General features: G+C 38.0%; 2 protein-coding genes across 5 annotated transcripts; one reads left to right on the top strand and one right to left on the bottom strand.

Annotated features, from left to right (window-relative positions):
- The first annotated feature begins 1,231 nt into the window (after positions 1-1,231).
- Positions 1,232-5,666, top strand: LOC143416819 (uncharacterized). Its single transcript, XM_076882461.1, has 5 exons — positions 1,232-2,509; positions 2,778-2,874; positions 3,248-3,358; positions 3,807-3,973; positions 4,306-5,666. Exons 1-5 carry the CDS (start codon positions 1,632-1,634, stop codon positions 4,766-4,768), a joined length of 1,716 nt encoding a protein of 571 aa, XP_076738576.1. The 5' UTR covers positions 1,232-1,631; the 3' UTR covers positions 4,769-5,666.
- A 1,078-nt stretch (positions 5,667-6,744) lies between these two features.
- LOC106676412 (uncharacterized) lies at positions 6,745-11,166 on the bottom strand. 4 transcript variants are annotated; one of them, XM_076882464.1, is made up of 13 exons: positions 10,859-11,155; positions 10,464-10,549; positions 10,283-10,315; positions 10,097-10,186; positions 9,614-9,685; positions 9,417-9,505; positions 9,202-9,304; positions 8,846-8,948; positions 8,714-8,766; positions 8,526-8,604; positions 7,832-8,304; positions 7,439-7,632; positions 6,745-7,330 (listed from the first exon to the last, which is right to left on the bottom strand). In XM_076882464.1, exons 1-13 carry the CDS (start codon positions 10,902-10,904, stop codon positions 7,186-7,188), a joined length of 1,566 nt encoding a protein of 521 aa, XP_076738579.1. In that variant the 5' UTR covers positions 10,905-11,155; the 3' UTR covers positions 6,745-7,185. The 4 variants fall into 4 exon arrangements, with proteins under 4 accessions (XP_076738579.1, XP_076738578.1, XP_076738580.1 ...); XM_076882463.1 differs by having other exon boundaries at positions 10,464-11,156; XM_076882465.1 differs by lacking the exon at positions 10,464-10,549 and having other exon boundaries at positions 10,859-11,156.
- Positions 11,167-13,998: the final 2,832 nt, after the last annotated feature.

Here is a 13,998-nt window from a genome sequence, read left to right as displayed (position 1 = left end):
ACATATACACACAGTTACTGTCCCTCCACACATACGACTCTGTTCTGCTTCTATGCCGCAGCTTTGTTTACTTTTTCCCACCGAGGCTTCTAGACTTCTGATTGGCCAACATTTCTTCACGGTTAGGAATCTAGCGCCACCTGCTGCTTTGGCATGTTCATAGCAGCGTTTTCCTTCATTTCTGCCTTTATGTGTGGACGGGATTATTTTTTAAAACGAAAACAGAAAATCTCCGTTTTCACAAATACCCGTGTACGTGTGGACGTAGCCTCACGATCTGATTTCCTCGTGTCAGCATTGTTCCCACATCATCATAATTAATGTTGTTCCAGGTTCAACATTGCAAGTGACCAATCACCTTCTTGTGACGTCATTCCTTTGCGACTTCGAAATACCCGCCTTCGAGTATTTCGAAATACAAGTGAAGAAGCGAAAAACCGCAGCCTGTCCGCCGAATTTGAAGTCAATTTAGGATACTTTCCTTTAATAAACGGTAAGCATTATACATATGTTCCTCACTTGGCTTGCTGTTTGCTTGCTAGCGATAGGCTACTTGACGACAGCATTAGCTAACCAGTGTTCTCTAGACCAGCGTTCCCCAACTTTTTGGGTGTTTCGTGGCCCGGGGGTTGGGTCAGGCAAAATTGCAGTAGCTTCCCTGATCATTTTACAAACATAAGTGAAGAGAATCTGGACTAAAAGGCCTAGACTTATGGTTGTGTGCTGAATCTATGAATCAAACTATCACCTGGAAACATAATTAACTGGTCCATAGCTGTGAAACTGGACATGAGTTCTTGATTCTATGGAGATTAACAGTAATCCAGAAATTTACAAATTTGTCCTGGGACATCGCGTAAATGTTGTCCCTGAGACATCGCGTAAATGTTGTCCCAGGGACATCGCGTAGATGTTGTCCCTGAGACATCGCGTAAATGTTGTCCCTGAGACATCGCGTAAATGTTGTCCCTGAGACATCGCGTAAATGTTGTCCCTGAGACATCGCGTAAATGTTGTCCCTGAGACATCGCGTAAATGTTGTCCCAGGGACATCGCGTAGATGTTGTCCCTGGGACATCGCGTAAATGTTGTCCCAGGGACATCGCGTAGATGTTGTCCCTGGGACATCGCGTAAATGTTGTCCCAGGGACATCGCGTAGATGTTGTCCCTGGGACATCGCGTAAATGTTGTCCCTGAGACATCGCGTAAATGTTGTCCCAGGGACATCGCGTAGATGTTGTCCCTGGGACATCGCGTAAATGTTGTCCCTGGGACATCGCGTAAATGTTGTCCCTGGGACATCGCGTAAATGTTGTCCCTGGGACATCGCGTAAATGTTGTCCCTGGGACATCATGTAGAAGTTGCCCTGGGACATCGTGTAGATGTTGTCCCTGGGACATCATGTTAAAGTTGCCAGAGACATACCATATGAAAGTTTAGCTTCTTTTAGCCCCTGTTTGTTTTATATTATTTTATATATATATATATTTTTTAATATTATATTTAATATTTACATTGTATTGCAAAAAACCCCACAACAAGTTAAAATGAATTAATGAATATTGACTAATTAAACCTTCGTTATTTTTCCACCAGAAATGGACGACATAATTAGAAGAAGTGTTCTGAATGACGAAAAAAAAAAGAACTGGAAAAGACACACAACTTTGTGTGCATGTGTCACAATGCCAGGAGGACCCATTCAGTGTTGTGTTAGAAAAATTGAACTCATTAACCCTTCATGGACATTATAAATGTTTAAATGTTGCCTCAGGTAAAGACAGGAAAAGAGACTATTACAAATTCAACTGCATCAGAGCTGGGAAAAAAAGTCGAAACAGCTACAGAGCAGTGGGCTGTAAGGCCTATGTTTCATTTAAAGTACTCAAATGTTGGAAAGACCACACAGTCATCGTGCAGCGTACATATGATAAGCATGATGGGCATGATCCTTCGGACCCAAAAGACGCACATTTCAACAATATTTCCAGTGATTTGAGGAGGAAGATTGAGGAACTGCTTTCCCTTGGAACTAAGCCAGCCATCATACTAACCGAATGTCATAAATGGGCCAAAGAACATGGACACAGAGATCTTCACAACAGAGAGCATTTTGTCACACCACGTGACATTGACAGTGTTAGAACCTGCATGATGAGGAAGAAGCACTTTAACTGTGGAGACAGTCAAAGTGTACATACCTTACTTAATGGAAAACATCAAGAACATGTTCTCTTCTATCAACCATACACATCTGACCAAGAACTAATGATTGTTTTGCAGACACCTGTAATGAAATCAAACATGGAGAACTATGCAAAACAGTTAGTATTTGTTGACACCACGCACTGCGTTAACCAGTATTCATTTCCCTTATTCACACTTGTTGTAAGAGATGATCATGGGCATGGAGTCCCTGTGGCCTATGCTATTGTCAGCAACGAAAGTCAGAAAACCCTGGAAACTGTTCTTGGAATAGTTTGTGAGCATTTCCCAACTTCCCCGAGGTAAATAATACATTGACAGCTATTGATTTTGAAATAATTCCTTTTCAAAAAAGTTATAACATGCCAGAATCTAATGCTATAGCTGCAGCATGGGCTGCAAAAAACTTTCCTTTCCAGTTGTTAAAGTTATTCCTATAGGCTGTATGCAGTATTTTATATATCTACTTGTGAGTTGAAATGTTTAATTTGGCATTGAAGTGGTGCTTTGAGATAGCAAAAACATTTTCATACTGTTTAATCTCATTTAGTGTTTTCTTTTTTTCTGTAGAGCATTTATGGTTGACAAAGACTTTGCGGAAATAAATGCTTTGCAGAAGGTTTTTCCAGAGTCAGCTATCCTTCTATGCTGGTACCATGTCTTGCAGGTAAACCACATTGTTTTCTTTTCACGTTGTCTAAGATGCACCTGAAACACATTTTTACAACAGGGTCCTGTTGTCATGATTTGCCTCATTGTGATATTCACCTACTCGGGTTAATGAATATAAAGGGATAAAATGTTGAGTGACTATGTCCATCCATTTAAGACCACAGTGCACTCATCTTCTGGTGGCTGCTTCCCAAAGCTCTTTTTGACATTTAAAAATATGTTTGCCTGGTTGATTTCTGTAATGCACAGGTCCTCTTGTCCAGTGAGTGACAAAGTTATTTTTGGACGTCAGCTTTCTTTTATGCTTTTTGTACAGCTGCTCCTCTGTCTCTCTCTCCAGATTAACTTTTTTTCTCTTACATTCACAGGCTGTTAATCGATGGCTTTCAAAATCAGAGTCCGGGGTCCATGGGCTTTCTAACACCCAAAAGAGAAATGAAATCATTTCTTTCTTTTGTAAGCTGAAAGCTTGCACATCTGTAAGTGTAATTTGTCTATTTCACATTTTGATTTCTTGATTACACTAAGAGCATAATAACTTTCAGTTGCTAAAAAAAGTTACAGAGAGATACAAAATAGATTTTTGAAACAATTTCTAAAACTGGCTTCTTATCTTGCTTATCAAAACAAGTACTTAAGCTGTGCAGAACATCATTGTGTCACCCACTGTGCAGTAGAACTTGTGAGTGGGATTCTTTCACAGACAGATGCTGAAACCAAATATGCTTATAGGTTTAGTGTTCCTTCTTAGCCATTGTAAGGGAAGAAATAATTGCTTCTTAATACAAAAACACGACATATTATTAATAACTTAAAATTCTTAATGTTATTCAATAAAAGGAAAAGGGCTTCAATACATAATATTAAAGATTTCAATAGGTCTGTTAAATGGATTGAAATATATTCTGTTGCATCCAATTCTCTTAGGAGGACGACTTTAAAGCCACATCAGCAGAGTTCTGCCAGACATTTAAGCAATACCCTTTGGTGTGCCAGTATTTTCAGAAGCACTGGGAAGGCATTGGCCACATGTGGTGTGACTACGGCCGTCGCTTCAGTCACGCTCGTTCTGAAACAAACAATGTGATTGAAAGGTATGATTTATTATTTTGACCTCATTCAATTGTATTGCTGAAAAAAAGATATTATGCTTTAATCCAAGAGGCTAAACTGAGTAGGTTCGTCATGTCATTGCCAGAACAGGTTTTAGGCAAATCCTTTAAATTCTAGCAGCGTTTTTTATGTTATCACAACAAAAAACAGAGTAGGTGGATTTGCCTAAATCAGCTAAACCGGCACAGAGCATTCCTTTATAAAAGACGTGTGCAATAGGTATTCCAATTTTTAAAAAAATAATACAGTCTTGATTAAAACTTTAAATTCCTTCAATTACAGTTACTAATCATTTCAAATAACTGTTTTTCAGATTTTTCCACCGCCTGAAATACCAGTTTTTATCTGGCTACAAGAATAGGCGTCTGGATGATCTGATTGAAGTGCTCCTAGGGAAGGCCGACGACTACTTGTCAGTCATAAAAACCCTGCAAGATGTGGGCCGCATGAAAAACAGGTTTGCTGACACCTTGTCTCAAGTTTCAGACTCTGCTTCAAGACTGATGGAAAGTGGTTGGGCTCTTAAAATTACAGTCAAGAACAGCCATGGAGTTAATGCATATCAAGTCCCATCTGAGTCAAGAGAAGACATGGTGTATGAAGTCTGCCCTGTTGAGTCCTACTGCAACTGTACATATGGCTTACGAGGACTTCTTTGCAAGCATCTAGTGTTACTTGCAAAATTAGCAGAGGCTGACAATGACATCTATCCAAACATGGAAACAGACCTTGGCAAGAATTGCAGTGAAAGAAAGGCATTACTTTGTACACTGTGAGGACTTGAAAGTGATAAAAATGCCAAGTTTGTTTGGAAATCTGTGTTTTTTTTGCATCGGCTGCAACACTTCAGTGCACTTGTTGTACGTTCTCTCACTATAACACATGTGCTTGCCTGAAGGTGGCTTGTAGCCATTTTAAACAAATGAAAAACTCTCTGAAAAGTCCTCTATCAACTTTGAATGACACTCCTGTAGTTGAAAGCACAGACAAAAAATGCACAGAAGATGCAGTTGGAAAACTAAATGCTGTTTTAGACACAGTTAAACAGTGGGCATTCATTCCAGAGGGTATTACTCCAATGATAGATGAACTGCATACAAATGTCTTAAAAACAAAACAAGTAGGCAAAAGTATATGCCAGTACGAAATAAAGACGACAGATAATGCACGCAAAATTAGGCCATTGTATTCTAGCAAGAAACGTTCGGCCAGCATCGACATTCCAACAGTCTGAAAATGAATGTGAACAGTCGATAACCATTGAAAGAGAGACATCCTCTGGAGAAAATGAAAACCTTTTGGAATACAAAACAAAAAAGAGAAGAGTTAAAGCTAAGTATATGCACAAGTAGACTTTTGTGTGACATTTCAAAGGGACTGCATCCATTACTTCTGTTTATTGAAACCTAAAGCTGAATAGCTGTCTTAACTTTCTGCCAAGGAACAGATGAAAAGAAATTGTTTGCTCTCTCAAGCAGTTGTTATTTATGTGTGTTATTCATTACTTTGGCTTGGTTGCTGTTTTTGATACAAATTCATCTGTGCCCATTGTAATATTTTCACATGTTACTATTTTTATATTGCTATGCATTATAAATAAAGGATTACTTATTACTATTAAAGGTCTGCATTTGTAATTGTTGGTATTATTTATAAAATATGCGCTCTTAAGTTTTTTGCTCCATAAAACGATACCTGTCACTTTTTGGACATAGAGTATCAGCTGTTGAGAATCCTGGCTCATACAAAATAGAAGTAAAAGGTTTCAACATCCAGCCTTTTTATGATTAAATACAAAGTGTAATAACAGAGTTATTGGGGTGTGATTTTGTTAATAGTTAGTCTTAAGTATAAGTTTAATAGTAATGAGTAAGAAAATATAGCCAGAATAATGGAATGAGACTAACACCTGACCTCACACTGAGATTTGGTATGAAGTGGCATGTTTGTGCTAATGCTGACATTGGGGCTCAGAGTTCCTCTGTGTGTATATATTTGTGAACGTTAACTTGGCTAATGTCCAAGGGTTTGACTGCTTTCCTGTTGGATTGTATCACAAAGAACAGGGATAAGAGCACCAGTGGCCGTGCACACCCTCATCTCTCTCCTTCACCCGATCATTAGTGTTGGAAACCGGCATTAGCTCAGAGTAGATTAGACTTCAGTATAGTGCAAGTGATTTGATTTTATGATTATTTGATTCAGTTTTTTCTGTGTTCAAGCTCAATTACTTTAATAAAATATGTTGAATTCAAACAAATAAACTGTGGACATTACCCTTTTAAACCTTTCTGAAACAAGACAGGTAAAAACCAGTGTATAAAAGTTTACATAGGTATAAATAGCTCTAACACTTTACTCCAGCCTGGCGTCCACACATGTGGACATCACATTTTGGGTTATTTAGACCAAAATACTAAATCTTGATCAACAAGTGCCTGATATACAGTTATGAGGACATTATACTGCAACTGTTCTATCGAAATTTCAAATTAATGTCCTCATATGTGGCTCTCATTTTTCTCAGAAACAAAAATTAGGTAAAAAAAAACAAAACCTGGTAATTCTTTCTTTTTACATTCATCGGGTTCCAATCGGCCCAAATATCAAAGAGAAATTAAAAATGCATGCCATGGAAGATTTCGGGTCTTAGGGGGTTAAAATGACCAGACCCCTCCGGCCTGTTTTCCAGGCCACTAAATTAAACCCAGTCAATTACCAATTGAACAGAATAAAAACCTACGAGGTCCACTAATAGTCCAAAAGTCCAAATCTTTAATAGAAAAGACAGGCAGAACTCAAACAAACAATAATCCAAACGAGGAGCATATATACACACTGGAAAGTAAATAATTATAAGTTATTAAATCAGACTAATTAAATACAGTAAAACTAATAAGGGAAGACGAACACACGGGAAATAAAAATAACAGTGTAAACATACCAAAACTCAAAATAAAACAGGAAAGCTACTACAAACCGAGTGTGACACAATTACATTCATATTGAAACATATGTGATAATTTTCTTTCTTTGTAGCATTTTTAAGATATGTGTTAGAACAGTCATTATGCTGTTTGGATTAGGAACCAATCATTTTTGCCAAATAGTTAACACAAACTTAGAACAACAATGAACAATTTTCAAGATTCTGATTTACAGAACAAACAAAAGTCACAAAAGGTTTCATTATTTAAGAGACAAGATCAAGTTTTTCACACAGGAATGAAATGACAGAATCCAGTGCAGCGGGGCCAAAGGTGTGTGTCAGCAAACTGAAGGTTGAGGAATCAGTCAGCTCATGTTTAAGGTTGTGTTGGATTTTGAGAAGAGTCTGTCTGTTATTAGAAAGTAAGATTAACAATGTTACACCAATAACCCAAATACGGGGAAATGACAAATAATACCAAAAAAGATACAACTTTCATATTGTTTTACTAACTTACTTTGTCATATCAGCACTTGAATGGTCGATGCCTTTACAGACCATGTCTGTTGTGACATCGCAGGCCAATCTTCCGGCAAACCCGAGGGCTAGCTCCCCAGCCTCCTCTTCACTCAGAACACTAAACACTGTTACTTTAGTTTTGGCCTTCTTAGGCCTGTCAAGAATCATTGCGGGCAGTTTGGCTTTACGGCCCTAAAAAAGAAAAAGTGCAAACACCAAAAGAGCAGAGAGAGACACACACACGCGCACAAAGTTAAATGCTTTTGTTTACATGGTATAATTGTGTATATGTTGCAGCAAATGCACAATTTCCAGCCACATTGTCACTTCATTGATACGAGTAACCCGGATTTATTTCAGGTGACATCAAAATCACGAAATGTATACCTACCCCAATCAAACCTCTGAAAACATGAACTGACATGTTCTCTGCGTTGATTCTGCGCTTGATCTCGTCTTCTGTTATTGTGTAGGTTTTCTTTTTTGAGCTTGGTACAGATAAGCGACCATGCACTCTGTAAACTGTACTAGTTCCTTCTGAATCAGTTTGGAATTCTGTATCTGCATCGATCCTGTCAACATCATCAGCAGCAGCATTATCTGTACTCAGACTTGTGCCGTATACTTCTGTTTCTTTTTCTTTGTCTTCAGTCTGTGTACCTTCATCTCTGACTGTCAGTCTTCCTATCTCACTGTTACTTGTCGATTTGCTGCAGATGTTCTCTCCCTTAGGAACTTTTCCTTTGTCATTCGCTGCCTGATGCTTTCCCTGATGACATTCTTCACTGGCTACTTCTATTGCTCCTCCTGTATAGCCACCCACTATGCTGCACAACTCCTTTCCCTCTGCTGTGCTGCACTGTGCTGTTACATAAAGAAGAATGATATAAACAGCACTATATCAATTTAATTGTGAAGAGAAATCCCCACAATACGACACAGTTATGTCTAAAATAGTTTTGTGTAAAAACTGGATCTTGAAACGTCCACTTTAATTACACAGTCCTGGTGTGCAAAGGCAAAATTACGAAAAAAAAATTCACTTTAAACATTTTTGGACATTGTTTAGTTATATTGTGACTTACTCTCACAGAAGATACAGATGCCACAAACAGACTTTGAACAACGCATGTGCTTGTATGCACCACATTTCTGGCACTGCACCTGTGAATTAAAAAAAAAAAAAAAGAAGAAGAAATAAACAAACAAAAAACAAATGAACAAAGTCCATTAAATAAACAATCTATATGGCTAAGGACATGTCATAGTGTACCCGGTCTTTGGCTGCAATCACACACCAGCACTGACTGCACTTCCTAGTTCGATCTGCAAAATATAATTTGTTTAAGTACAAGTTACATTTTCCAATGTTAGAGAAAAAGAAGGCAGCTAATTTTATCTTTACCTATTGAGGAAAATAAGTAGTGGCAAAGTCGGGACCTGAGCTTTGTGATTTCAGTGTTGTACTCCTCCACTTGTGTTTTACCGTCAATGAGAGATTGGGCAAACTAATAATTGACGAAAAAAAAAAAAAAAAAAGAACAAAAAGAATTAGATTAACAAAGAAATGTTTGTTTGTTTTTAACCCCCCCCCCCGAGAAAGAAAAAAAAACAGAGCAACCAAAGCAAAGCATTACTGCTGAAATGGTTCAATCTACAAAAAAAATTGAGATTTTACCATCCTGCCTCTAAGGCTTTAAAAACTGAATAGGCAAAAATGTAAACATTACTTATATAGGTTAAAGCTATAGTTTTCAGTACCATTATGACATGCACTCCACATGAGTTCCCATCCTGTTGATGTGGGTGGCTCACATGTGACAAGGTCCACTCTCCAGCGCAGCCTCTTGCTGAAGCAAATGAGCTGAGAGATCGCAGTTATTACAAATAAAAAGCATATAGAGAAATCAATAACCACGTTCGGTAATGATTTCAATTAAATTAAATATGTTATGTTAAATATGTTAATTAATTACCTCCAGTTTTTCAACACCGCACTTTTTCTGACCTCCGACTCGCCAAATGAATTCATATAGACTATGGTCCTCTTGGGTATGTCACAAAACTGTTTTGTAAAAAGATGGATATGGTAGGCTTGGGCCTTGAGCTTTCCTAATGAGGGACACCGAAAAGTATCATGCACTAGAGAGAGTGCAAAATCTGTGCAACTTACAAACAAGGTCCAGTGGCTGCCGTTTTCCAGACAGGCTCCAATCAATTTCTCATACATCTGAAAGATGTTTTTCTGGAAATAAAAATAATGTGACAAGTATGTTTTTCTGTCAAGAATGACACTGCAAAACTGCAAAAGCTTGTCAGGTGAGACTTGTAATTAATTCTGCAGATACACAAACATATAGAAAGTGTCATTTTTGGTTTACATTAATTAATTTCTATAGTGTGTACAAAACAAATCAAGACCACAGACTCAACACGCACCACTCAATTTTTGGTGTTCTTTATCAGTTGGCCAAGACAGAAATGTTTTAATCTGTGTGCATTGCTTTTGAACAAGTCTTTACACAGAAAAGGTTTCAGAAAGGTATTTTTCAGGTTCTTCTGACAAGGCTTCAATTTTGGAAAATGCTGTTTGTTTATAGTGGCAACTTATAAACCCTTTGTGATAAGAACATAGTTACCACAGTCCAAGTCATACCTTCAAAAAGTATGCACTTTGTGCTCTTGTGGACCCATCCAAAATTTTTCCAGTGATTTGGCTTGGTATTGGATAAATGTGAGGGAAATTCTATAAAAATAACATAAATACACCTATGTTTTCAAATACATTACAAAAAACGTAAACATGCTATGTCATTATGATCAAACAAGCTTTTCAACATACCTCACACTGCAAATAGATTAGGCCATCTATTACCTTATAAAACAAATAAATAAATACATATAAATAAAAACAGAACTAAGGAACACGATTCATTAAGTAAATTGTACAATAAAGTGTATTTAAAGCAGAATTTAACATTAGTTTTATGACAACATAAAAGGATTTTTATGTCAAGAGGTACCTCATCTGAAATGTTAGTCTGGTCAAACAGGGATTTCAAACTTGAAATACCAATAGAGTTTGGTCCAGCTACTCCCACAAGGTAATCTGTGAGAAAGCATATGCTGTAGTCAACAGATATCATTTTCTTTTTGCATGCTGCAACCATCATCCATTTCAGTCTTCTAGGAGCTTTGTCTGGTTGTAGTTCTTTTTTCTCCTCCTCTCCCCTCATCTATTAATTAAATTGTTTTCTGACCTTCCTAACTGTTTCCGACCTGTCTTCCCAATGTGATGTTTAAGCAATATATGTATGGTCAGAAGGGGGTGAAATTTTCATTGCAGTTGTACGTGTAACATTGCATGTGATAATAAAAGGCTTGATTGGTTGATTATTCAACATGAGTTGACATTTACCTGACATTGTGAAGGAGTCACAGTTTCTGTAAGGGTGTAAGAACATAACATGTGGATTTGTTACACTTCTTTTTCACAAGTTAATAACAATCAATAATTTTCATTCCATTATTTACAAGCTATCACACGATGTCCCTGGGACAACATCTACACGATGTCCCAGGGACAACATTTACGCGATGTCCCTGGGACAACATTTACGCGATGTCCCAGGGACAACATCTACACGATGTCCCAGGGACAACAATTACACAATGTCCCAGGGACAACATTTACGCGATGTCCCTGGGACAACATTTACACAATGTCCCAGGGACAACATTTACGCGATGTCCCTGGGACAACATTTACACAATGTCCCTGGGACAACATTTACACAATGTCCCAGGGACAACATTTACGCGATGTCCCTGGGACAACATTTACGCGATGTACCAGGACAAATTTGTAAATTTCTGGATTACTGTTAATCTCCATAGAATCAAGAACTCATGTCCAGTTTCACAGCTATGGACCAGTTAATTATGTTTCCAGGTGATAGTTTGATTCATAGATTCAGCACACACTTCTTCACTTGTATTTCGAAATAATCGAAGGCGGGTATTTCGAAGTCGCAAAGGAATGACGTCACAAGAAGGTGATTGGTCACTTGCAATGTTGAACCTGGAACAACATTAATTATGATGATGTGGGAACAATGCTGACACGAGGAAATCAGATCGTCCGACTGGAAGCGCTAATTCGTCATTCGGCTTTTGTCAGACTAAAGTAACTGTTAAAACTGTTTGAAAAGCTCAGCTATACAACAAGGAGAGATTGAGAATTTCCTTTTAGTTCTCAGTTTATTTGATATTGACAAAAGTTAGTCAGTTTTGTCTATTCTTCTGTAAAACAAACTAAGATTTATTTTTAGAATTAATATTTTGTTTCTAAGTGGAATTGACAGTTTAGTCTGTTTCGTTTGTTCTATTTTGAAACTTAAACGCTTTAGTGGCTGCCTTTTGTGTAGTTTGCAATATTTGCCTTTATTTATCTGAAAAGGTCTCATGTTCCTTAAGTACATCTACCCTGTTGAACTTATTATGGGAAATAAATATTTAAATAAAAACAAGCTGCTGATTATTTCACATTTTACTTGTGAGCAACGGCACATTTAAATCTTACAAATATAGTTATTTGGCTTATATCGTGATAGATATCGTTATCGCCTGAAATGAAAAAAACATATCGTGATATGAAAAAATCTCATATCGCCCAGCTCTACTCTGAAGTGACTTTTTTGTTTGAGGATTTGTTTGTTGTTGAGCGCAATGTTCAAATAAGTTCTTTAAAAAGTGGTTTAATATGAAGGTGACAGAGATATGCTGAGGGATCGGCTGTGTTAGTTCAGTGACAGAGTCACAAACTAATGTCAACACTTATGTCTGTGGTTTGATTTGGTTAAATATGAACACAATGGCAGCAGCAGTGCTGCCACGTCTGACCAGAGACGGCCAATATGTTTATTTGGTGGTTCAAAGGCTTCAGTTAGTTAACAGGGAGGAAAAAGATCGCGTTCACTTTTGCAGCTTTGTCTTCTTATAGAATATTTGGAAACAAAACAAAACATTTTTGGAAATATTTGTGGGTGTTTTCTTGTTTGTTTTTGTTTTGTACTACATGAACACTAAAGTGGCCGTCACATGAGTAGACCGGGCCAGCAGTGGCCCACAGCTCATTTAATGTGACACCCCCGGTCTAATGATTGGTAGAAACTGCTTCTTTCGCCTGTCATAGTGAAATACGGCTCTAAAGGCATCACTGCTCACGCTCAGTCAGTTGATGACGACGGCTAATCCTAAAGGGTGTCAACACGGTTTGTGACACGTGACGAGACCACCGACCTCGTCAAACACAAACAAAAGTAAATCATTACACAGATTATGATGATGAGGTCAACTGAGGAGGAGACGGTGGAGTCCTTTGGTGCCACAGACGCCGAAACGTGGAGCTGTTGGTGACGAGCAGCACTGCTGCTGTAGGTTTAGGTTTTCATGTCTGTGGTTAAACAAAGGGAATTCACTGCATGCTTAAAACCATTGCTGATGTCTTGGAATTCATTATGAAGGTGTAGTTGAAATACAACTACTTTTGATTTTCCAATAGATGGTTCTTAAGCTGGTCTTTGACCCCGAGTGAGCACTCTGCGCTTCTCTGGGGTTTAAAAAAAACAAAAAAATCAAATATCTTCACTTATCCTGATAAATAATCTGCTCTGTGTTATTATATAAACTGTGTATGCTACACTGTAACCACACCAGTCCTTTTGGATACTTTAAATGTCTTTATAGAATTATTGTGGTATTTGTTGCCTTCTCTGCTGCCCTCTGGGCACCATCGTTTTTAATGTCAGTGACAGTTTTGCCACAAACTGATTGCAGCTTCTACCTCATAAAATTGCCGGATATTATTCATAAGAGATGGTTGACAATATGTGTTGCACATTATAGCCCAACAGTTCATTTCTAGCTGTTTAAATACCAACAATCATTTTTTGGCAAATACTGGAAATCGTTTCTTGGCCTCAGACTTTCAGGTGCTGATTCTCATTCTGCAAATCACTCCAACGACCTGTTGTTGTGATTTGACTCTATGTAAATGCAAATCAGTCAAACGTGTCTGTGAACTCTGACAAAGCATTTCTGTCCTACAGGGGGAGTCTTTTTTTCCTGTATACTGATCTGGATCATAAGCTGTAGATTCAGATTGAACCCACCTGTACACCTGTGCTGTTCACTGAGTTTAAGGCACTGAAGCATGACACTAGAGCCAGACTGATGCCAGGATTGAATTTTACAGTAGTGGGTCTCGGACAAGTTCAAATCTCAGGTTGAGGTCAGAGTTCAAATTTTCTAAAAATCTTGCGAACACGATAACTTCAGAAGGAAATCAGAGTATTTTCAAATTCATCCCACAGGTGCATCTACCAGCTGCCAGTATTGTATTATATGCAAACGCAGCACATCGTTTCCTTTACGAAAAGCTGCTGACTTGCATTTATTTGGGTCGTACGGTTACATTGTAACCTTGGTTCTCTGAGTGAGAACCATATGACAGAGAACGTCACTTTCCTTCGGAGAATATTTGTCTTCAATAAACTC

Source organism: Maylandia zebra, linkage group LG3, assembly GCF_041146795.1.
Source record: "Maylandia zebra isolate NMK-2024a linkage group LG3, Mzebra_GT3a, whole genome shotgun sequence".
Classification (NCBI taxonomy): Eukaryota; Metazoa; Chordata; class Actinopteri; order Cichliformes; family Cichlidae; genus Maylandia; species Maylandia zebra.
This window is presented reverse-complemented; position numbering and strand designations above follow the sequence as displayed.